The following is a 27,098-nucleotide window of genomic DNA, read 5'->3' on the forward strand; positions in this document are numbered from 1 at the left end:
TAATGTTTGTTCATATACAAAAGTTATATCTCTTTATATCCCTTCGTAATCATTATCAAACTAATATCTTAAGAAAATGATAAACCTCAACTTATTCAGTAGTGCCTCTCAAAATTTTATTACTAAATATTTTGAATAATCAATCCTCGGTAAATGAATATCCTATCTTAAATAAAAATAAAAATATAAAAAATCTTATGATAATGATAAGACTCATCTCATAAGAAATGTAAGATATGAAGACTAGATATGCAACAAGTAGTGAAATCTAAATAGTTGAGATCGATTACATGTATATTATTTTAATAAAATATGTAATATTATCCATTAATTTTAAATGAGATGATAGCGAGAATATGATTTCTCAACTATTCTAAACCTATTATTTATTATAACATAGTTTGAAACAAAAGAAAATATTTTCCATACTCGAGCCGAGTGGTCTCATTTGGTTTAGGAACAGATAAAAAATGATGAAATTAATCCGTAGATCTGATTTGTTCGATCATTGATTTAGGTTGGACAGTATATTCTATATATACTTTCAAAATTGACATCTAAGTACATTCAATTTAATGGATGTTTATGTGGTCGTGTCGGATCAGCCTCAGGTAAGTAGAATTATAATGACCCGTAGAATTGTAAAAAATTTACCCTGCAATAATACCCCGTTGAATTAAAATAATTTCAGGACATAAACGAGGAAAAAATGCAAAATGAGGCCAAGGTAAAAAACAAATGTTAATCCCCCCCTCCCCCTTCCCTCGGTTCGATCGAGATCCCAAATCGTCGCTCCGTGTCCCTTCCCATTCGATCTCTCTCTCTCTCTCTCTCTCTCTCTCGCTCGCTTGCGCGCTCTCGCTCCTCCTCCTTCGATCCGGCGGTTGCACCGCACATTGCCGCGGCCCGTGGCAAGATGTCGCACAGCGACACCATCCCCCTCCACTCCTCCGCCCAGTCCGACATCGACGAGATTGAGAACCTCATCAACGCCGGCTCTCACCCGGTCACCGTCCTCCCCGCCCGGCCCCCCAGCCCTCCCCGCGCCTCCATCCCTGTCTCCTTCGTTCCCTCCGCCGCTCCCCCGCCCCTGCCCTCCTACCAGAAGGTGCCGTCCTCCACCGCCCCAACCCCTCCTCCGCTCCCGATCACTCCCACCGCCGCTGGCTCCCGCCTGGGCGTTGGCATCGCCGCCGATGGCTTCGGGTCGCCGCCCGACACCCTCACGGAGCCCGTGTTGGACACGGTGAAGCGGGATCTGTCGCGGATCGTGAGCAATCTGAAGCTGGTGGTGTTCCCTAACCCGTTCAGAGAGGATCCCGGGAAGGCGCTGAGGGATTGGGATCTATGGGGGCCGTTCTTCTTCATCATCTTCCTGGGGCTAGTCCTGTCATGGTCGGCATCCGTGAAGAAGGTAACTAAATGCTGGATCTTGGTGAACTATTTTCTTGCCTTGTTTCAACTTTCATTGATCACGCGCTTGCTTAAATCTTGGATTATCGTGGTGATGAGGACGCCTTTCAGATATTTTATTTGTTATGATGGATCAGCATTTGATGAGTAACTGTGGTGAAATGGAAACACTAAAGATAATGAGGTCGGGTCAAAATCTGTGTTGCTAGATTGATGCAGTTTTCTATGGGGTTCTCGACAAGACATGAATACCCAATAAGTCAAATGACCGTAGACTGTAGGTGCATTGTTCTCTTCCTTTTTGTTGTCCATCATGAGATTTCTGATTCATTAGGTCATGGCCTTTACGCACATTGGGATTTGTTATTGTGTGGAACCCCTTATTCCAAATTAATTCATGAGATAAAAATTTTCTCGAAGGATTTTAACAAAGGTAACTACTTTGTCATTGAATTAGTGAGATGATCATGATGTTTATGGTCTTCATTAAACAGATAAGCAATGGACAATAACCTAAATTTTCCTAACTAAATAGGCAGTACCAAGGCTTTTACTCCTAATGTGAAGATTATATTGTAACAAAGAGCTTTCACTATTCCTAATGGTGAAGATATTTACCATTTGTTTCCAGTTTTCAGATGAAGGTTTGGCTATGATATTGACTGTTGTACATTCATTAGATATTTTCCAGAGTTGCTTAAATACCACAAATGGGAAGAAGTGTTGTAGATATTATATGTAAAGACTCATGTTTATCAAATATGTGTTATGTTGCTACACAATCTTGACCCTACCATGCATCACGAAATTCCCTTTGCACTATCATTTTGAGCATTGCCAACACAAACAGTCAGTGAGGGCCAAACTTTCCAAATGTCAGTGGCTTTCAAGTTCCATCAATTTAATAAACTATTCTGTCCAAAATAAAGTAAGTTTAGAGCCACTTTGTAAAAACTTACGAAAGCTGTAAATACTGGGGAATTCACCATTTAACACCATATATTTTTTTAAGAATTTGTTGTCTATGAAATAGCAGCTCTTTTGAAACACCAATATCCTACGATTAAATGAGTTACAACATTTTTGTCATATTTGGAAATTATGATTGACATTCTCACTTTCCACATATCTCTTTCCTGGTTGAGACTTCGTAAAACATAAGATTGCTCAACCTCAATGCTTGTGGTAAGATCGCATACAATGATTCCCTTCCCCCCACATCAAACTTCTAATTATTTAATTAGGTTCTTTGACATGACAGTTAAAGAATAATAACAAAACATATATTTACTGCAGGTTTCCTTGAATGGAAGTCAAAAATAGCAATTAAATCTTTTTAATTGGATGCCTAATTTAACTTAAAGTATCTTCACTGTAGGCCAATTAATTTTATATCTGCAATTTTACTGAAACAAGACAGCTTGATCAGATCTAGTCCCAAGTAAGACTCTAGGGCTTAATTTCATAACTTGGTATGCAAGCAAATTCCGATCAGCCAGATACTATCAAGACTGGACTGAGTTCTCTATTTTTGGTACTCGTGAGGTCATCATTGATTTTTCTTGCACTGACAGAATAGACAGCATAAACAACATATTTCTCTCTTTTGTGTGTAAATTGTGTTTTCCTTTCTCATGTTACCCAAACAAGTTGAAGTATTCTTTTTTTTTGGATTGAAATGCTAAGATAGCTAACAATTTTATTTTTATTTTGAATTTGAGAGAAACATTGGTCATCGTCGCTATATAGGCTTCTAATGTGTCCCCAACTTTTGGTATTAAATATATGAATTGATGTATGAGACTTTAATGCTTTTGAGTTGAATAAAGATCATCTTAAGATTTTTAGGTCTTTGTTATAAATGACACCGCTTGCATGCCCCAAGAGAGTTTCGGACTGCTGTCCAATCTCCTCTCTGTACCAGACTCTCCCGAATAGGGCATCCTGGTCATCCAAGGACTTCCAACTTGTCATTGCTGGAGAAAAATAATTCAATGAATGGGAAAACTTGTTGATGAGGCTTAGACTTTTGACATGATCCTGATCGACTATGGAGTTGTGGATGGTGATATGGCGAGGAACTTGGTTCAGATGCCACAATAGTAGTGCAAGGCTAGTGCTGCAGCCAGGTGCAAATTATGTGTGACAAGGGTCAGGAGTAGTGTCTTAACTGTCTACAGATAGGACTAAGATGGAGCTTTAAGTATGATATATGACAATCTCCAAGAAATCACTTTATAACCAATCCTTGACAGGTCCACAGCATGTCTTTAACCTTTACTCCGGTGAACAGAATACTTTTTGCATTATAGTGGGTTCTTTTATATACTGTTTGTGCAATACTTACATTCCTCCGCAGCCATGTATTCATGTCTTCAGTGTGCCTTGCAAAGTGTGAGAATTGGGTTAACAATTAACATGTTAAGATTATGAAGTTCTGGTGACTGAAAAATGGGCTCTTGTATTCTTAATCTGCATTAAATAGATCTTAGAAGACAAGAAGTAAAATGAGTGCTGTGGATGCACTCTTCTTTCATTGATCAAATAATATGATATTAGATGGTCTGATTAGAGCATTCTGACTAAAAACAAAAATGATGAATTGGTGAATAATAAGTTTCAGAAGAAAATATGAAATGAATTCAAGGCAAAAGCCAACTGCACGAGACATGTGGATCAAATGTTTGATTTGGTTTCACATCAAGGTAGATTGGAGTATCCAACCTACTTGCCAATATTTTCGGTGTTCTTTCATGAGAAAATTCTAATAATATTCTTGTTCAGCTGAAGGCTGAAAAAGGGCTCTTATTTCCTATGTAGTGTTTTTTTTGTAAGTTTATAATTCAGGAAGTGCACTCTGTTTTTGAGGTTTGAGTGGAATAAGTGAAAGCTTCAATCAGGGATTTTAAGGTGCAAGCAATTCCAAGAATTGATTCATTCACATTTTTGTATACTGTACTATTTGTGAAATTATATGCTTCCTGTTCCTCTTCACATTCTTAGAAATCTTTACATATAAGATTAGTCATTGAGGTTTGAGAATATTGTGTTTTCTGAAAATAATACAAGCCCAAAAAGGTTAGTATATCAAATTCAACAGAGTTATGACTGCTTCCCTTGTATATGTGTTTCCTTTAGTGCCACAACTTTAAATGCAGTTGCTCGAAGCTCCATGTGCCAATGACTTGTATCTGATGCATCTTCTTTTTGTTTGTTGTAGTCTGAAGTCTTTGCTGTTGCATTTGCTGTCCTTGCTGCTGGTGCTGTAATTCTGACTTTGAATGTTTTGCTCCTGGTAAGCAGCTCTTGTGTGGAATGTGCTTTCTCCATTTGTAGCATGAGTACCAAGATTTTTGTTTTGGAACGTGTTCTCTTACTATAACAGGGTGGTCACATCATCTTCTTCCAAAGTCTCAGTCTTCTTGGCTACTGCCTCTTTCCTTTGGATATTGGAGCCTTGATCTGCATGCTGAAAGATAATGTTGTAATCAAGATAGTTGTGGTCTCAATAACATTGGCATGGAGCTCCTGGGCAGCATATCCATTTATGAGCGCAGCCGTTAATCCACGAAGGAAAGCTTTGGCCCTGTACCCTGTTTTCCTCATGTATATATCTGTCGGCTTTTTGATCATCGCAATAGATTAATGAGTCAACCGGAAAACGTCTTTGTTGACTATATAGTTTGTGTGTTTTCAAGTGCCCTTATATCAGACCAGCAAGAGATATTGTTCATTTCTTGAAGACTAATATCTTCTTTTTCTAATGTCATCTTGGGATGCCATATGCATGTATTGATGCAATGTGTTCTGTTACATCTTGTTCCCAAAACATAAATGCTCTAAGTTTTGCTCATCGTACTGTAGAATATCTATAAACAGTGCTCTCTCTCTCTCTCTCTCTCTCTCTCTCTCTGTGACCAAGATCTAAAGCAATGTGGTTTTAGTTTTTGTTTGTTGTCTAAATTCATAACCAAGTACATCACTTGTGTTCTTGTTCTTTGTTTCGATGAGATTACATTTATTATCCCCTGAGCTGGTGCTTGTTTGGTTCCAATCTGGACCTCCTTTTCTTAAGAACTTTACAGGTAATAGAAATGTGTGCAGGGAATCTGGTGATAAAAGACATCCAGTGCGCAGTAAAATGTTCGGTGGCAATTTATGTGCTGCTGATATCTACAATATAGATTGCATTAGAATATACTACTATTACTCAAGTATTATATTCTTTCTTAAGAGGGGATAGGTAAGGTTGGCAACGACTAAGCTTAGACTTTGTGCTAATGGGAAGCACGAGCTGGTTGACGATGCCATGAGACGGAGTTAAGCCAAATCCAACGGCCACCATAAGTCTCGTCGCTGTTTCATGCGCCAAGATCAGTGAGGCATGATGATGATCACACAGGTGGTGCATAGGAATTCGTGAAAAGGGAAGGGCTTTTTTGTCATTTTGGATTAATACCAACTCGACGGTAAGAAACCAAATGTCATTGCTTTGATCCAAGCGCTTGTTTTCGTCATTTGTTTCCTCTTCCGAATTTATTCTAATCGTCTTCTCTTCCACATGTTATTAGTGAAAGAAATGATTTGTTTAAATTTTTATTGATAGTGGATATGAATTTACATATATAAATAAATATTATAAAATATTATAATTATATAATTTTCTCAGTCAAAAATAAATATAAAATATTTATTTAAATTATTTTATACTATAAGAGATCACCTTGAGATCATGATCCTCATTATTAATATAATCATGAGAAAATATTATCATAATTTTTATGATTTAAAATGATGATAATATAGTATATCAAGATATTGAGAGGATCATAATAATCTTATCATGATTTATTTTTTAAATAATATCTTTTCTAATATAATGGTACTCCTATCAAAGACATCGATCTTGGATCGAAATAGTATGAATTGCTAGCAAGATGAAAGCTTAGCAAGAGCATCCACAAATTGATCAGAAGCAAAGACATAAGAGACACAAAGAGATGTCTCAATATTATCATAATATATAGATGGAGGATCAATATTATAATAAATAGCTCATATAACAATGATTGAATCCAACATAGTTAAGTCATTATAAAAGCAACTTCTTGATATTCAACGTAGCATTATTTCTTATAACATAACATTATTTCTTGAAACTCTAAAAGATTGGATTGTCATAACATAACATTAAGAAATATGACATAAACACTAGTAGTTGTCATGTCATCCTTACTACCTACTCAGTGAGAGTCCTTTGGAAGAAATAAACCATGATCAATAATACCTTTTTAAGTACTGGATAAGACATTCAATGATTATCTAATGGTTGAAAGTAAAGTTATACATAAATTGAGATAATTTATTTACTATGTAATGTACAGATAAGTGAATGTCAAATACTATAGATTGTCAACAAATTGGCAGTATTTAGTGGTGCCATTGAGATTAGCACTATCAAATATGATAAGCTATAAAGATTGGTATAATAATAATATTGGTCTTAAGTATTTTGGTACAATCAAAAATTAGATCATTTACCGTGTCAATGACTTAAACACTAAAAAAATATCATCGAGGGACTCAAGATCTTTGATAGAAAACTTATTTTCAAGCTATTAAATAAATAAATAAATTATTACTTATTTATTACCAATAATAATTAATTCATCCACATAAACTAATAAAAATATGATTATACCTTTATGAGAATAAATAAATAATAAATTATTAGATTAAAAATTATGAAATTCAACTAAGATTAGATGTGTTCTAACTTCATTATACCAAGCTTGAGGGGCCTACTTGAGACCATAAAGAGTCTTATGTAACTTATAAACACGTTGAGGAAGATTATGATCAATAAAATCTGGATGTTACCTCATAAATACATCCTCTAAAATATGACCAGGAAGAAATACATTATTCACGTCCAACTATCGAAATTCCCAATTGTTAGACAAAATAAGACATAAAATAATATAAATTATTATTAACTTCACAACTAAGCTAATGGTATCATGGTATTCAAGGCCTGGACATTGATAAAATTCCTTTGCAACAAGTCTTGCTTTATGCTGGTTAATGGACCCATCAAGATTTGGTTTGATAAAAAAAAAATTATTTGCACTCTATAAGGTTTTGACTTAGATGGGATGAGACTAAGCCGCATGTATCATTCTGTAATAAAGTATTATATTTTTCAAATATTATTGATTATCATTCAAAAATTTTTAAAGCTTGGTCAATAGTAGAAGGCTGAGATATAAAATTTTTAGATTATTTTACAAAAATAAAAAAAAAAAATATTTATTTAGTTTAAAGACTTGATTTTTGCATCTAGTACCATCGGATTAATTAGTGTAGGGTCAATGACATCTTTAGGATATATTGGATAAGAAGAATTTAAAATAAAAGATATTGAAACCAAACCATATTGTGAATTCTCTTAGTGTGTGACACTCATGAGGCAATTGGATGGAAGAGGTAACTTATTGTTCATCATACACTACTGGGGAAAGACCTAGTAGAAGTAGGGTCTGAGTGAATAAAGTATTTAGATTAGTGAGTAGAGTTAATATTTTAAACTAAACGAGAATGATAATATGAGGTGACTCATGAATTTGGGAGACCAAATCAATAAAGTTATTAAAAGTTAGTCTAGGTAAAAGGGAGTTAAGTGATTTATAAGGAAAAATATATTCCACAAAATCAACGAGCAATGAAAATTCTTTTGGTTGATGGATCAAAATATTTAAATGCTCTTTGATTAGTATAATATCTAAGAAAAATATATAATTTTGATTGGGCTTTCAGTTTGTTATGAGTATAAGGTTTTAACTATGGATAACATAAACATCTAAATATATATAATTTACTATAGTTAGGAGTAGATCTAAATAATTTTTCAAATGGTAAAACCATATTGAGATTAATAAAATAATTTGATGTGGCAAATGTATGAGACCAAAATTAAAGAGGTAAGGAAGCTTGAGTAAAGAGTATAAGAATAGTTTGGATGATGTGCTAATAATGATGTTCTATGATCCCATTATGTTTATGAGTATATAGGGGTGAGAAAATGAGAGATTCCATTGGTTTTAAAAAAATTATGAAGCTTATGAAATTCACCATTATAGTAAAATGAAATAATAGATCATTGAAAGAACTTTTCAATAATAAATTTAAACATAGAAAAAATGTTAAATACTTCATATTTTTGTTTTATGAGAAATAACTATATATACTTTATAAAATGATTAATAAAAATAAAATAGTAGTTAAATTTGTCATGAGATTATATTGGTGAAGGATTTCAAACATCAGAATATATAAGTTTAAGAGGCAAATTACTTGTGAGAGATGATATAGAAAATGGAAGCTTGTGCATTTTATTACATTTGCATAAATTACACCAAAAGGATGTCAAGATGATGATAATAAAGGTAAATTATAAGAACGAATAATATTATTTAGAATTTTAAAAAAAGAAAGTTGTAAGGGATTATGTCATTCTTGAATTAGAGCCTTGATGGTGGCTAAAGCAAAATTAGATTTGGATGAGTTGGTTACTCATAAGCTCTATTTCTATTTAGCCTCTCCATTAGATATACTCCCATGTTAAGATACTTTATAATAAATGAAGAGGGTATGAATTTAATAAAAATATTATTAAAAAAATATAATTTAGAGATAAATAGTAGGTTCTTCTTCATATTAGAAGCACAAAGAGAATTATAAAGTAAAAAGAATTTTGAGAAAGAGAAAAAGTTTGTAGAACCAGTTATTTTAAGACCTTTGTCATCATTTAGACCATTATAATCTGAATGAAAAAATATATTATTCAAGTTAGATGTGACATAATGAGAAGCCCTAAAATCAACAAGTTAATTTGATGAAGGTTGAAAGGATTGAGCAGGAAAATGAGCACACGATGGTAGTCATGAAAATCAAATAGGTGGTGTCGCAAGATTTGTAGAATAAAATAGGTATGAAGGTTGAAATATACATGTAACAATAGCTTGCAAGTATCGAAATTTCTTAGCAATGTGATCTTGTATGTCACATATTTGATAAGTGACTTTAATGTTTGAATTGTTAATCGGATTTCTTAATACTTTTGTTATAGCATTGTTGCATGTTGTCTCCAGAATCATTATTTAGACGGTCATCTTGGTGGTTGTGAATCTTGTCTTTATTACTAGAATTAGCTTCGTTAGCAAAATTGATAATGATAGAAGCAATATCAAAAGGTAGTGACTCTCATTTAAGATAAGCTTCATAGTCAGAATGCTTATCGTGAAGTTCTTCAAAAGATATAGGACTATTACGAGCACAAATTGTAATCGAGATCTCCTTGTAATCTAAATCAAGACCATTTAATATATGAAAAATGATCTCTTCATAATCAAAAGGTACATCAGCCATAACAAGTGCTTCGACTTGAGTTTTGATAGATTGAATGAAAAGAGTTTCTTGAAGTTGCATGAGGCAACCATGAGATTGATTAGCATACATTATTATAAGCTTGGACCACACTTTATAAAGGAAATTTATAAATGCTACTTATAGAATGATTTGAGAGAGAGAGAGAATGATAACACCTCTAAAAAGATCTTAACGAATCCAAAAAGTGTGTTTAGGATTGATAACTTTAAGATTATTCTCTCTAATCATTTATGGAGGTCAAATAATGGTGCTATCTATATAACTCATAAGATCGCAACTGATTAAAAGAAAATAAAATTGATTATACCAAAAGAGATAGCTTATGGATGTGAGTTTGAAAGGAGTTTGAACTATAACTTTAATGGAGATGAGTATTTTCAAGAGAAAAACTTCATAATGATATAAGATGAGTGACGGGTTGAAGAGGCATTACCGGTCATATTGAAAAGTAGAGAAGAAAAGATCAAAAACAGCCCATAAGAAAGAGAGGCTTATTATAGAAGTTGCACTATTACTTGCAACCACAATGAAGGAGGAGGTACAAAGTAACAATAGCAAAGAGATAATAATAAAAAAAAATATATTGGAGCAACTATGGCTCTAATATCGTGAGAGTAATGAAATTCTTATTGATAGTACGTATGAATTTATATAAACAAATAAAGATCATGAAATATGATAATTATATGATTATCTCAATCAATAATAAATATAAAATATTTATTTAAATTATTTCATACTATAGAATATCACGTTGAGATTATGTTTGTCATTATTAATAGAAATATAATAATAAATTATCATAATCTTTATAATTTAGAATCATGATAATATAATATCAAAATATTAAGAGGATCATGATAATCTTATCTTAATTTATTGTTCTCAATAATATCTTTCTTAATAATTGGATTAGAATATTTGATCCTCGGAAGTTGGCTGTAGATATTTGTGCTTTTAGTCTTTGATTTTATAAGCATTTGGTTCTCTTTCATTTGCATCCATCTGATTCTGTTGATTTTTTTTTTTTTTGGCAGTATAAGTTCACAATTTGATCCTGATATCTTCTTTGGTGTTTTGGAATTGTGCACTGATAAGATGTTCCTCATTCTACAAAGTTTGGTTCTTGATTTTATTCAGGGCAAAGAAGATATCTCATCGGAAGTTGGAGCACCCAAGGCTAGGTCACTGGGGTTCCTCCCACGAAAGCGAGCATCTCGTCACCGTGGAAAAGGTAACACAGAGAAATTATCATTTTTGATTTATGTATGTGTTTTCAATTATTTTTTCATCCAATTCTCTGTTTTTTTTTCTATTTTGACTGGTATTTTTTCGCTTGTTATCGCTAGCTCAGAATCATTCTAATTAATGTTGGCAATGATGTTGTCGTTTGTCTTCGGATGGTTTCATTGGACAGTCTAAGCCTTCTTCTCCTACTATTATTGTTTATATCAGTCTGTCAGAAACAAAGATTTAAATTTTAAATGGAAGGAAGAAGCTGATGAAATATTAATGTAAAATGGATTTTTGGATCCAAATCAGATAGTATCATTCCTTTTTAGTTTACTGGTTATATGTTCCAGGCAGAATGGGCAATTGGAAGATAGCCGGTCTTACATTTTGCACCTATATTTGTTACAAGCTGATTGTACTTCTGAGAGAGTCTACACGAAATATTAGCACATCGCTTTATCTTTCTGATTATACTGCTGCTCATGAAATTTCTTTTATATTCTCTATATGGAACCCAATCTTTGTCATGTAAAAACATTACAGTAGGTGAGCGAATTTACATAAGCAAGTCTCACTTATAATGTGCAGATTTAACAGGGTTTTGACATTTATGTGATGTACTGCTTTTTGGTTTTTATCTATTTGATAAAGGTGTCAGTAAAGAACTCAAATTCTTTACTCTGACAACAACGAGAACAATTTTTGATTTCTCAATGCAGTGAAGTCCTTTCCTTACCGAGGATGACCCAACAAAACCCCTGCAAGCTCACTGCATTCCTTGGGTACAATTCTGGGATGACAACAAGAACAGTAAGTGTTTGTTAGTCTATTCATACTCATGTTTTCACTGTTGGGACAAGTTGGAAGCATAATAATTATTGTATAATTTGAAGTTGAACTTCACTTGTTGAGTTTTTGTTCTCATGCAACTAAACAAGTAACTTGCTTTCTTGTGACCTCCTTGTTCATTTGAATGCTGGTGCTCTTGCTTGTGCACCTGAGAAGAATGTGTCCTGTACACTGAATTTGTTTAAGAAAACATCAGTTTTTATGCTTATTGTGTTATGCAGAGTACTGTTCTAAAAAAAATTGAATAAATTTATAATTATCTAATGACCATCCTTGCCGTGTCAAATGTCATATAGACGTCTATTTGATTGCAGAGCTTCTCACAAGAAGGAGACATTCCTATTCATGGTTGTCGTTGGGATCGTTGGTGATATAAAGATAGTATATATCTTAGATTAATTAGTTTTATCTAATTAGATAAGATATATTATAGATCTTATTATATTTTGATAATAGTTATCAATCGATAAAAAGAAAGTTTAATTATGATAGAATTTAATAGAAGACGATCTTAATGAAAAAGACTCTCCTAATTATTTATCATAAACCTCCTACTCCATGACCTTCCACGTATTATACACACAATATGTAAAGGTATGAAAATATAGATACATGACATTATTGATAGATTATAATTTTTTTTTAATCTCTTCTTGTTCTTAATCCATTGAGCACAGTAGTCCTACTAAGGATAGGAAGAGAGGAGAAGATGAGTTTGGTTCTTTTTCTAGATCGACATCATTGTGGTTTTCGGATCCGAGGATAGTGCCCCTACAAATTATATAAAGATTTTTTTAAATAACATCAAAAGATACGTATCATAAATATAATATATAATAATTTGATTTTAATTTTTGCATTAAAATTTTTCTACATAGCATATTATATTTTTAATGCTTACAATTGGCATTAAAGTTAAGTTTTTTAAAATCAAATACCTTAGATTTGTTGGTTTTGAATTACGATGATTGAATGATATGTATATATTATCGATCTATTTTTCTATTTAATCCATCATGTCACCTGCTTGTGGGCAACACGAGGTTCCTTGCATTAGATCAATAGACCATCATAGATATCTTATTATCGATGATAATATTTTTGAGGGTCGTGGTCTTCGATGATTCCAAGCTTTGTGGTGATTGTGCTGGCCGCATAGCGATGCTACTTGCTATCACGGATTGAGCTGGTTTTGCCTAAGTCGTGCGACATACTTACGTATCCATCCGCGAAGGGTTAGCCTCCCCAAAACTTCTTATGGTCTCTTAAGAACCTATAAAAGAGAAGATGTGTTAGAAAAAACGTTTAACTTAGGATCCATAAGTAACTATTTCAACAAACACTTAATAGCCAATGTATATTACAAATATGGACTACGTAAGCTCTGAATAGTCACAGGACAAAGGGTCCAAGGTGGTCCACCATGAACTAAAGTCCCCATATAAGTATTCACATGACACTATTATGGAACAACACAATGAACCAACCTAAGACAATACCCCAAAGGCCCATCCAGCCATGTGTCACTCGAGTAGCTCCTAGGTGCTATATTGGTTAACACTCTGTGCCATTCTGTAGAGATAGAAAACCTCCAAAATGACTGCTTAGATGGTTTGTTTCTGGATAATTTTGTCTTTACATGATGATTGCACAAAACATATGTTTACAAGCCTAAAACAATCATCAAATCTAATCAAAATGAGGTTGTCAAGCCTACGGTCCTCTACATGCTATGCAAAGTATAAACAAAACCAAAAGACACGGGCATATGTGAGCATTATAACAAAACCTCGTTTACAGTTTTGTCCATGATATTCTCCCTCACTTATTCCTTCGACGTCTTTATCAAAGCCTTTACAGATGCTACATATACTCACCTTTTCTAAACTTTCAATCTTCTACTCTAACTGCAACGTGTCTCTTGGATCCTAATTGCATTTCACCACTATTTTTAAGTAGTCAAACTTTAATCTACCACACTGTTTCAACTCATCAATGACTTTGATTCTAATGTGGGGTTGATTGAGTTGTGCTGATCCTTGTTGGTTCCTATGGATCTTTCAGATTAAGAAAAATATCTTTTTTGTTATGTGCTCATCTCTCAAATGTTTCATGCTGCTTGAATTGGGTGGATGTTTGTTGGAGCTTTAAAAAACATCGCTTTGTAGACTTTAAAGGTTTTGGGGTCTTTCATTCATAAAATTTGCCAATCAATTCTTCTTCGATTTAGTTGTCATCTCTAAGTAGGTTCACATTACTTTTACTTTCGATTGGCATTCTATTGAAAAATGAAGTGAACAATCTACTCTTAATAGCATCAATCACCATTGGTGAGGATTTGATTACTGTCATCTTATGCTAAGTTTCTTCGAAGGGTCTTCGAACCTATATAGAGCTTCTCTAGTAGATAAATAAGAGAATTAGGTACTTAGTTCCTTCTATTCTCTTAAGAGTTAAGAAGACAAAAGTTACTTAACTTTGTTTATTTGCTCTAGGGTTGTACTGCATGCATCAAGCTAGTTACTAGCCTTTGCCTACTCTTTGCTCACACTTCTGAAACATTTAAAGTATTTGCACTCCTTGCATTGAGTTAGCTACTATGATTCACCTTCTTACAACCATCAAACTTTTATAATGCAAGAAATTTTACCAAAAAAGAATAAAATTTTATCTCGACTTGGAGCAAATCTCTACTAGTTTTGGTTGCCTTTAGGATTGTATCGTCTTCTCCATTATTTTTGTCGCTTACTCCTATGAGTAGAAAATGTATAGCACTGTATACTACCTACTTCGTTTCTTAGTTAAGTATTACTGCATCGACTCGAAGTCCTCTATTTTTAGTTATTTTAATGAGAAACACATTGACACCTATCTTACAAAGTTCCCTGGCCTCTATCCTTTAGCCTTGTCTTGGTACTTAGAGTTTGCCTCTACATTCTCCACCTCCTTTGCCCCTTTCATGACCAAGTTTTCTCCCTCTATGAGAGCAAAGGATCAATAAGTCCACGAAAGGCTCACCTCTATGGTACCATAGCGCTATCATACCCATGGCTCTACTATTTATCACCTCACATCTGCATCATGTTCTTCACAATCGGTAGATTTGCCTCTATAGCACTATGGCACTCCTTTAAGTCCATTTTTATTCTAATCAATACTTGGTTTTGGGTGGTTGATTCCCTCTAGATTCGTCATCATTTCCTCGTCCCTTTTGACCACCTACTTCAATACCTCTATGTCCTCTTAGTAGTTCCCCTTAGTCGATAGAATGACAAACTATAACTCTTATGCATTGCCTCTACTATCATATTATAAGGCTTGCATTGATTATATTCTCCTTTGCTTCTTTGATAGTAACGTTCGCTTACTCGGCTTTGTCCTCTAACTTATCGGGCTCTCTTAAGCAAATATGAGCTTTAGAGCAATCTAACTCTCTAGTTGCTCTGATCATATCTCTATATGATTAAGCCCCCTCATGGGACTCACTAGTACTTGCACTTAAAATTCCCCCTTGATGGTATATAGTCCCTATATACTGATGAACAAGACTTTTATCTTATGTAAAATTTGATACACACATAAAAGACTCGCCTCTCCGGTACTATGGCATTCACTCCTTGAATTTATAGCCCTTCTTGTTGTTATATTATTCACCGAAGTAGAGCTCCTAGTAGCTCCTAGTCATACCTCTGCATGATCAAAACCCTTGTAAGACATCTATCGTGTGTATTATATTTGCCTTGAACTGTTCCACCATGATCTGCTGCACCATGCCACATCTCCATTGTATTCTAATCATTGTGAGATGAACTTAGATTATGATTTCTCCATGCGTGGCCTATGCCAACACATCATAGGGCCTCTGCTACCTCTGATTATGTTCATATCTTTGGCAATCGACCTTCATCTAACTGCTCCCAGGTCACACCCGAATGAAGCACAGCTCTAGGCCAATCTATCACCTAGTAGCTCCCCAAGTCTATTGACTTCACTGAAGTTGGTATACCATTGTTTGAATCCTAGGCCCCTGCCCTCGTAGCACAATCTCTGCTACCTATCGCTTCCTTCGTGGTAACTCAAATGGTAGCACTATGATATATTCTTCAAGAGTATCCATCTCTGTATCATCTTGCTCTATGCTAAGGCCTTTTGACCCCAACTTTATCTCTGCAAGTTGAGTTACCTTAGTTCTTCCATCAAATGCTTCTCCAAGATCATGTACATGTGTCTTGAAGCTCCCTCTTTGGCACCATACATGAGTCTGCTCCATCAAAATGAGAAACCCATAGAATAATATGATCCTACTCTTATCTTTGTAAGGGTTAATATCTTGACCTTTGTCCAAAGAAAGCTTTGTACCACCACTCCATATTTCATCTTTTATATCGACTCCCTTCATACGACTTAAGTACTTTACTAAGTTCCACCCAAATTACTCCACCCCTCGGTTTGCATTGAGTTGATGGTGACTCTCATGCCCACCATTCCATGGGTCAACTCTCTATTGAGTAATTTCTATATCAGCTCTAAGTGTGTCTTCGTTTGGTGTTGCCTTAGATTTCTCCCCCACTTGATCTCGCAATGAATCCATTAACACATTACCTTATACGAGATCATGTGACGACTCATCATCGCTCGCTTAGTCCTTTAAGCTTTATGGAGTTATTATCTTAAGGTACCACTTCTTAACATATGCAGTCTGTTGCACACGATTCTCTCTCTAGAGAATCGGGATTTATACCTCCTAGATATCTATCCAATTGAAGTAACTTTCCTCTTCGCATCCTTCCTTCTAGAAGTTTTAGAGACCACTATCCCTTTGGACTACTCTGTCTTACTAAACAAACTGTGCATTGTTCTGCTCGCGCGAATGCACTTGCTAAATTATGACTCTTCGCTGATATAGCCCTCGCTACACCCCTAAAAGCCTAGCAACATGTTGAACTTGTTACACACTTCAGCCTCCTATGAACGTATCCTTCTTATGCCGAAGAGAAAGTTTTAATGCTCCATAATGCTAAGTTTCGATCGCCTTAGGATGGCCACGATAGTCGATCACTCATATACAAACTTTTGTATGAGTACCGAATTCTTTAAGTTATTAATTTCTCTCACCTCTTTGAGTTTTGTATAACTCTTTTAGTCACTAAGCAACTTATCCCACTTTGCACAGTCTTATTCTTTGCCAAGCACCCCACTTGCCTTGAGTATCATGAAGTTTGGTTACCAACATCAAGTCATAGCTTAAACTTAGTTATCCTAACTTTTGTGTGCTATGCATTCTTCCCAGCTCACTTGTCCTCATGGTGCCTCTCACGCGAAAGGTTAGCTATTCCTCTGAATGTCAATCTTGGATGTCTGCTTCTCTGAGCAACTTCTTTTCCTACATCTTAATGCTCATTTCTCCCAAACAGTCATGTGTGCTGGCTGCCCACAATATAGCCCCGCTAGGTCCCCAACATTTGCATGCTAAGTGTTTCTGAATGTGCTTGTCCTGCTCTGATACCATCTATCATAGACTTAGCTGATTTTGTCTAAGTCATGTGGCACCCTTGTGAATTCATCTGCAAAGAATCAATCTCTCCAAAACCTCTTGTAGTCCCTTAAAGACTTACAAAAGAAAAGATGAGTTAGAGAAAGCATTTAACTTGGGATCCATAAGAAGCTATTTCAACAAACATTTGATAACTAATGCAAATTACAACATAGACTTCACAAGCTTTGTACGGTAATACAACAAAAGATACAAAGTAGTCTACTATAGACCAAAGTCCCCGCAAGTGTCCACATGATACTACTGTAGAACAATTCAATAAACTAACCCTAGACAATATCCCAAAGGCCCATCTAGCCATGGGCCACCCGAGTAGCTCTTGGGTGTTATACTGGTTAATACTCCGCACTAGTCTATGGAGCTAGAAAACCCCCAATATGGCTAGCTGGATGGCCTGTTCTAAGCAATTTTGCCTCTATACGATGATTACACATAATCTACATTTACATACCTGAAATGACCATCAAAACCAACCAAAATAGGGTTGTCAAGCCTACTACCAACCATATATATGATATGCAAAGTATAAACAAAATCGAAAAATACAAACATACATGAGCATTACATCAAACATCGCATTTATATTTTTGTTTGTGATAGTATAGTAGTTGTAGCAACACCATTGCTAGTGGTAGATTCAGTGGCTGTGCATCACCGCTACTGGTGGTGGTTACAACGACTGCATTAGCATCGCTGCTAGTGGCGATTGCAATGACTATAATAGTGTCGCTACATGCAACCATTGCGATTACATATGTTGGTCATGGGTGGCGTCACTAGACGCTGAAGCCCAACGGCTATGTCGGGTGGCGCGTGCGCATGGCGGCATAACACCACATAGGCGATAAGTGTTGCTGTCACTACAGGTGACAATAGGCAGCTCATAGGTGATAATCGTGCACAGCGGTGGCCAAGTAAGTGGTGATTGCGCATCGCGATAGCCACGCAGGTGACGACCGCACACCACGTTGGCCATGCAGGTAGTGGTCACGTACCGCGTTAGCCATGCAAGTGGCAGCCACATGCCTCACGCAACAAACGAATTAGGGTTTTAATTTTTAAAATTATGATTTTACCCTTCTAAATCTTATTAATTCCTATTTGCATCCTTTTAAAAATTCTACCCTTTAGAAAATCTATAATTCTACTTATATCCTATGAAAATTATAGTCTTACCCCTAAGAAATTAAGAATTTCTAATTTATGCCCTCAATTATAAAATTGACTAACATGATTTATTTTTAATTAAATATTTTGATTGAATCTGATCATAACTATATTTTGATTGTTTGATTAGATTTAGTTTCAATGAATCAAGTTTTGATCAAACTTAGGAAAAGTCAAATTTTTATCAATTTTTAACTTTATTTAATTTTAATTTTTGACTTACTTAATTGGGCTAATGTTTAGCCCAATTCTGGACTTGCTCAATTAAATAAGGTTGATTAGTCTAATTTAAGATTTTATGTAGAATTAAAAAAATATAAATTATGATCTTCTTTTATAGTTTTCTCATATGATATATTTTTACATGTGATAATTAAACTCCAATTATTGTTTTGGAGTATTTATTTAGTTATTCACATGTATATCTTTAAGATTATGAAATTATATTTATTTTTATATAAAAATATGATTTATTTTTTATTATGATTATAGTGATATTTTTATTTTATTATGATTAAATTATTTCAACATAAATTATATTAAAGAATACTTAATAAATATTATTTGTAACTTATATCCCTAAGTTTATCTAATTGATAGCTACCAAAGTGGCCTAAGATGATAGACTTATGGGATATAAATTATAATAAATATTTTATCATTTGTAAGATATTAGTATTTTATATTACTGTATTAGTCTTATAGCTGCCAAAGTGGTCTAGACTAATAACTTATAAAATTACATTAAATAATTAAGTCTAAATGATATTAACAAAATAATATTCATAATAGTGTATATAATTAGAAGATTTAGATAATCTTAAAAGAGAATCTATTGTGATGGAATAGGATAATACTATTTTAGATATCCTTGTAGTTTATGGTTATATACCCAAAAGTAACAATACTATTCCATAAGGATAGTATCAATCTTTTATAGATAATTTTGAGCGAATATTAGACATATCAATATTTCATCCAAAGGTGAAATATAAATGATATTAATAGCTAAACACATCTTAGAAACTCAAAGCATTAATGTTGTTTTATATTTGTTTTATATTTTGCAATGGTACTTTCTTCTATACACTCTAATGCTTCTAATGACCCTTTTGTTAAATCTTTAATTTTGATGATGAAATCAATTGATGAAGTTATGATCTAATATACGTTTGAGTGATGTAAAACTATCTTCAATTAGAAAAAGCAAATCGACTAAAGTAGGAATAATCAAACGTTGGGTCGGAGTGAATATATTAAAATATTGGATATTAGGCCAGAGGATCAGTCAACATACCGACAGAAGGACTTCGTGCCATGAGTTCGAGCATCAGGTCGAAGGATCAGACATTGCGCCAAGGAAATTGGATGTTGCAGAAAGTCAATATGCTGATTGGACAATATGTCGAAGGAGAGAACGAAACGTCGGAGGATCGGACAAAGCGCCAAATGAACTAATGACATACTAGACAATATGATTTATACTTATAATAGTTTATCTAGATCAAAGTAGTTTAGGGGGCTAATTGAGTTAGTTTTTGGTATAACCATACTAACTCAATTAGGGGCCAATTAAGCCTAAATTAGGACTGATTTGGGCGTACTGGGAGGCCCATTTAGTAACCCAAATATTGAGTCAAGCGTTGGCACCACCAAACTAGCGGTGGAACCGCCTATGAGTTGGAAAAGTCAAAAGCTCAGTCTCTAAGACTGTCAAACAGTGGTACCACCAAACTGGGCAATGGTACCGTCTAGTGTCAATGTGTCAGGCAGTGGTGCCGCCTAGTGTTAGAATGATAGGCAGTGGTACCACCCAGTGTCAGACTAATAAGTTGTGGAAACGCCAGTACCCCTAAAACCAGGGATGTGATTTTTTTTTTATTTCATTTCTGAAGCCATTTGATGTCTATAAATACTCCACTCTTTCCTACTTGAAGCAGCAAGAAAAAAAAGGAGAAAGGGGAAAAGAATTTTTGAGAAAAAATTTATAATCTTTTTTAAAGTTTAGAGTCTCTTCCTCCTGGAGTTAAAGGTCTTTCTAAGGGAGGAGCGAGGTATAGTCTAAAAGATGAGTTGTAAAGGTTATCTCCTGAGCTTGTCAAAAGAAGAAAGAATTGTAAGGGTAGTAAATCTTTCCCCATTGGAAAGAAGATTAGTAGTGAAAGCCGATGGCCTCGAGTGAAGAGGAATCGAGAGTGGACGTAGGTCACGACGACCGAACCACTATAAATCTGGTGTACTCTTTTCCTTTACCATTTACCTTTATTGTAAACTATTTTAATTTCACATTACATTCTTATGAATATTTTTAAGTTAAACATCTTTTCGATATGGGCTTTATCGAACAAAAATTTTGAATCGACGTAATTTTTTCAAAAGCACTAACTCACCACGCCCGCAACCCCCCCCCCCCTTCTCTTAGTGTCAATATGGTCCTAACAATTAATAGAGCCAAGGTTTTTCTCATTTGGTTTAACACCCAAAAGAAATGGCTTTTGTCGGTAATCAAGAGGATTTTTTTATCACTCGTCCTCTTATGTTCAATGGGACGAACTACACATATTGAAAAACTCTAATGAGAGTTTTCTTACTTTTTATGGATTTCAATTTATGGAATATCATTGAAAATAATTTTCAAAAGTCTTCTAAGCCAATGAACCAATGGAATGATTTGGAAAAGAAGACTTTTTCTTTGAATGCTAAAGCGATGAAGGCTATGCTTTACGCTTTAGACAAAAATGAGTTTAATTATATTTCTTTATGTGAAACTACACATGATATTTGACACACTCTTGAAATTATACATGAAGGCACAAGTAGAGTTAAAGAATCAAAAATTAATCTTTTAATGTATAATTTTGAATTGTTTCGAATGAAGTCAAGTAAAACTATTGTTGACATGTACACTCGTTTTATAGATGTTGTTAATAATTTAAAAACGCTTAATAAATATACTTCTAATCTTGAACTTCTAAATAAAATTTTAAAATCCCTTCCAAAAAGTTCAAACTCAAAAATAACAGCAATACAAAAAGCAAAAAACTTGAACAATTTTTCACTTGAAGAACTTATCGAGTCTTTAATGACCTATGAAATGACATATTTAGCACATGACGAACATGAGGATAACCTTCCAAAGAATATGAAGGTTATTACATTTAGAACCAAAGAAGACCACTTGACCAAGAGCTCAAGTGAAGATGATATAGAACTCCTCACAAAAAAATTTAAAAAGTTCATGAAAAAGAACAAGACTAAATTAAAACATGAATCTAAAAATGAATTCAAAAAGGACACAACCACTTGTTATGAACGCAAGAAGTCGGGGCACTCCAAAGATGAGTGTACAAAACTGAAGAAGAAGTTGTCAAAGAAAAAGAAAGCATTTAAAGTGACATGGGACAAATCTAGTACATCCGAAGATGAGAAGGAAACAAACAAAGGTGAGGTGGCAAACTATGTCTTAATGGCTCTCAACGATAAGGTAAGTGACTCAAATGAATCTTATTTACCTTATGATGAATTACTTAATGCCTTTCATGATTTGCTTGATAAATATAAATTAGTTGGTAAAAAATATAAATTATTAAAAAGGGATCATATTTCTCTTTCTAATGAATTTCAAATTTTGAAAAATGAGTATGAGAAATGCTTGTTAACTCCTTACACTAAGTATGAAGAGTTAGATTCACTTAAGAAGGAAAATATTTTACTACAAAAAATATTAGAAATATTTAAAATTATTAACAAATCCTTAAACATGATTCTTGCCAATAAGGGTCACGTTCAAAGAAAGGAAGGAATTGGCTTTATAAGTAACTATACTCAACAAATGTTAAATGACTTATATTGCATGTTACCCCTATAGTTAAGTGTAATTTTTACAGTAGATATGGTCATGTTGCTTATAAATATTTATTTAAAAAAATGACTCACATAAATTGGTTTGAGTTCCTAAAAGAACCATAAATGACCTTATGCTAAAAGACAAGATAGGTAAATTTAACCACAAGGGATCTAAAATTAAATGGGTACTTAGAACAAACCCACCTTTCTTATAGAAATATCTACAATCGAAAGCTAGGAGCAAAGATAAAATCTTGATAATGGATACGCAAGGCATATGACCAGAGATCCAAAATACTTTACAAAGCTCACTAGCCGAAATAATAATAATAAAGATCATTGGAATTAGAATTATGAAATCTTTTGATTCAAGATGCTTTATTGTTTAATGTGATCTTGATGATTTTTGTTGTGATGAACTTGTTTTAAAAGATGATGCATGGATTTCACATAAAAGAAAAGGGCATAGTTGTATGAAATCAATCAAATTGAAACAAAAAAAAGGAATATATTTTCTTAAATATCTTTATCATTTTTTTTAAAATAGAGATTAATGAATCTATTTATGTTATTTTTTTCATGAATCTTTGAACTATAAAAGTGATTTTGATTATTTGAATTTAAATAAATTTTATCCAAATGATAATCTTGATTCCTTGATAGTTATAACTTGAAATTTTTTTTATAAACCATGATCTTGACAACTTAAGATTTCTTATGTATGAATCAAGCTATTTTACTATTTTATCTCTTTTGATTTTTTTAAGAGAAAATTTATCAAAATAAATTATGTCTTTTGCTATTCATGATTTGATATTAATATCTTTCATGTCATGATTTATTTATTTCATAATATTCCCTTGTATTCATGAATTGTACACCTCATCACTCTTGATTTAAATTTATCTTTTTTATCATGATTTAAAAATTGATGTAAAGGGAAAAAAATTATAACACTGTATTCTTCCCTTCTTTTTAACAATGACAAAGGAGGTGAAAGTATTGCTAGCTTGCACATTTCAAATAGAAGAAAACTTGCTAGCTTGCACATTTCAAGGAGAAAAATCTTGCTAGCTTGCATCTCACAAATAAAAGCAAAATTGCTAAACTTACATATATCAAGAGAAGTAAAGAATTCTTAGCTTGCACATCTCAAGAGAAGTAAAATTGCTAAACTTGTACATCTCTAAAACTTGCTAAGTTGCATGTTCTAAAGTGATGTAAAACTTGCATATTCCAAAAACTTAATAAGTTGTACTTTTCTCCTTTTTGTTGATGACAAATGAGGAGAAGTTATGATGATAATTTGAATCATGCATGGTGTGATGTACCTTGATATGTTTTCAAATTATGATGATTTCAAATTATGCATGCAATGATATTTTAACTCATGATTTGATTTTATGATGTATGTAATAATAGTGTTTTGACTTGAATTCAAAGGTTATCACTTTTTTTGAATTCGAGTTTACCTTCTTTCAATATGACATGTTAATAGGGGGAGTTTAGTTTAAACTCTATCATCAATTAGTTGTCATCATAAAAAAGGGAGAGATTCTTGATTATTAGATTTTGATAATAGAATCAATTGTTGAAGTTATGATCTAATATGTGTTTGAGTGACGCAGGAATATCTTCGATCAGAAAAGGTAAATCGATTGAAGAAGGAAGAATCAGACATTAGGCTAGAGTGAACATGTTAGAAGATTGGATGTCAAGTCGGAGGATCGGTCGACGTGCTGGTAAAAGAACTTTGTGCCATGAGTTCGGGCATCGAGCCGAAGGATCGAACATTACGCCAAGGAGATCGGATGTTACGAAAGGCCAACATGCCGATTAGGCTATACGCCGAAGGATTAGACGAAGCGTCGGATGAACCAATGACATGTCGGACAACATAGAATTCATACTTGCAATAATTTATCTAGATCGAAGTAATTAGGAGGCTAATTGAGTTAGTTTTTGGTGTAATCATGCGAAGTCAATTAGGGGTCAATTCATTGGCAAGCCCATTCAGTGACCCAAATGTTAGGTTAGGCGGTGGTACCACTAAACTGGTAGTGGAACCGCCTATGAGTTAGAAAAGTCAAAAGTCAAATCTCCGAGACTGTCAGGCAGTGATACCGTTAGATTGGGCGGTGGTATCGCCTAGTGTCAATATGTTAGGTGATGGTACCACTAGATTAGGTGGTGGTACCATGCAGTGTTAGACTAACAAGCGATGGTACTACCTAATGTTAAACTAACAGGCGGTGGTGCCACCAATATCCTTGAAACTGGGGATATGATACTTTTTTGCTCTATTTTTAAAGTCATTTAAGGTCTATAAATATCTCACTCTTTCTTACTTGAGGTAGAAAGAAAAATAGTAGAAAAGGGGAAAAAATTCTTTAGAAAAATGTTATAATCTCTTTTAAAGTTTAGAGTCTCTTTCTCCTAGAGTTAAAGGTATTCCTAAGTGAGGAGTGAGGTCTAATATAAAAGAGAAGTTATAAAGGTTCTCTCTTGAGCCTATCAAAAGGAGAAAGAGTTGTAAGGGTAGTTGATCTTCTCCCATTGGAAAAAAGATCGGTAGTGGAAGTTGGTGGCTTCGAGTGAAGAGGAATCGGGAGTGGACGTAGGTCACGACGACTGAACCACTATAAATCCAGTGTGCTCTTTTCCTTTGTTGTTTACCTTTATTGTAAACTGCTTTACTTTCTCATTACATTCTTATTAACATTTTTAAGTTAAACATCTTTCTTATACAGGCTTTATTGAATAAAAGTTTTGAATCGATATAATTTTTTCGAAATCACTAATTCACCCCACCCCTCCCCCCCCCCCCCCCCCCCGATAGTGCCGATATGGTCCTAACACCTATAATTTTTAGTTCAAATTATTCAGAATAGTTAGAGTATATGTAATTCATACTTAGTGTATTATATCTTAACTTAGCATTGCTTGTTGAAAGTACTATGGAACAAATTATTGAAATAATGCTTGAGAAAGATCTAATAGATTTAGTCTAATGTTTACAAAAATAATAATTACAAATAATATAAAGACTTTATTATTGTCTATAACTAACGCATAGGAATATTTAAGTATTAGTGAAGACAGATTTAAATCTATCGGTAAGTCATTGGCTAGCATATTAATAAAAGAACTGACTACGGCTTAGTATAATGATACTCGAGAGATTCATGATCACATCCTTAATTTGACTGATAAGGTTGTGAAACTTAAAGCATTAGGCATGAATGTTGATGATTCTTTCTTCATACAATTTATTTTTAATTCTCTTCCTCCTTAGTTTGATCTATTCAAGAATTAGTATGATACAAATAAAGATAAGTGAGACTTGAATAAGCTAACTAGTATATGTGTTCATGAAGAATTAAGATTAAGGAAAAGCAGACTAAGCATACAAAGAAAAATACCCTAAAAAGTAAAGAACTACGTAAGATTATTCATACTAATATCTATGGACCACTCCATATTCTATGTTTCGGTGGAGAAAGATATTTTATCATGTTTATAGATAACCTGCCAGATATGGCAATGCGTATCTAATACATGAAAAGTCTTAGGTTGTTAACACTCTTAAAGTATACATAAATGAGGTTGAGAGACAATTAGATAGAAAAGTTAAAATTATTAGATCTAATATGGGTGATAAATTTTATGATAGATATGATGAATCCAGTCAGAATGTTGATTCTTTTGCTAGATTTATAAAAAAATGATATATTTGTGCTCAATATACCTTTTGTTAAATTTAAAAAAAAAAAGATCTTTGTACTTTGTATGTCCTACCATATGTGCTACAGTAGAATGGTGTTGTTGAAAGGTAAAATCATACTCTTATGGACATGATTAAGATCATGATGAGTTATTCCTCTATTCCTGAGTCAATGTGGGGTAAGACTCTTAGGATATCTATGTATATCTTTGATTCACATCCATCTACCAGATATCGTAATCATATTGTACTGCAATAGCTAATAGAATTCAGATGGATTTTAGCATGGCTACGGGTGAGAATGTTTCGTCATAGTTAGCACCTTGCCTTTGACGATACCCCTTAGCCACTAGCCTTGCTTTATAGGTTTCTACATTTCCATCTACTCCAATCTTTTTCTTAAAGATCCACTTGCAACTGATGGGTACAATACCCTCGGGCGCATCAACTAGGTTCTAAACCTTGTTGGAGTACATGGAATCCATCTTAGAATTTATGGCTTCTTGCTACTTCCTGGAGTCTATACTCGTAATAGCCTCCTCATAGGTCTGAGGATCAATATCATCAACATCCTCTCCTCCAATATATCCCACATATCGCTCAGAAAGATGGGATACTCTGTTGGACCTACGTAAAGTTGAAACTTGTGTGTTAGGTACCTGAACAGACTCGGGCTGTGGAGTGGTGCTTGAGCTAAGTTCTCCAACCTCGCTCAACTCTATTATGCTCCTATTGTCTCTGCCAAGAATGTGTTTTTTCTCAAGGAACACCGCTCTCTTGGCTACAAAAACCTTTTGGTCCTCGAGATAATAGAAATAATACTCATAAGTTTCCTTAGGGGTATCCTATGAACTTGCACCACTC

The 27,098-nt window shown here is 33.9% G+C and overlaps 1 protein-coding gene across 1 annotated transcript; it reads left to right on the forward strand.

The window, feature by feature from the left end:
- Window positions 1-758: 758 nt before the first annotated feature.
- LOC135640153 (protein YIP4b-like) lies at window positions 759-5,182 on the forward strand. The gene is made up of 3 exons (XM_065154331.1): window positions 759-1,414; window positions 4,634-4,708; window positions 4,799-5,182. Exons 1-3 carry the CDS (start codon window positions 917-919, stop codon window positions 5,057-5,059), a joined length of 834 nt encoding a protein of 277 aa, XP_065010403.1. The 5' UTR covers window positions 759-916; the 3' UTR covers window positions 5,060-5,182.
- The last annotated feature ends 21,916 nt before the right edge of the window (window positions 5,183-27,098 follow it).

Source organism: Musa acuminata, chromosome BXJ3-6 (assembly GCF_036884655.1).
Source record: "Musa acuminata AAA Group cultivar baxijiao chromosome BXJ3-6, Cavendish_Baxijiao_AAA, whole genome shotgun sequence".
Lineage (NCBI taxonomy): Eukaryota > Viridiplantae > Streptophyta > Magnoliopsida > Zingiberales > Musaceae > Musa > Musa acuminata.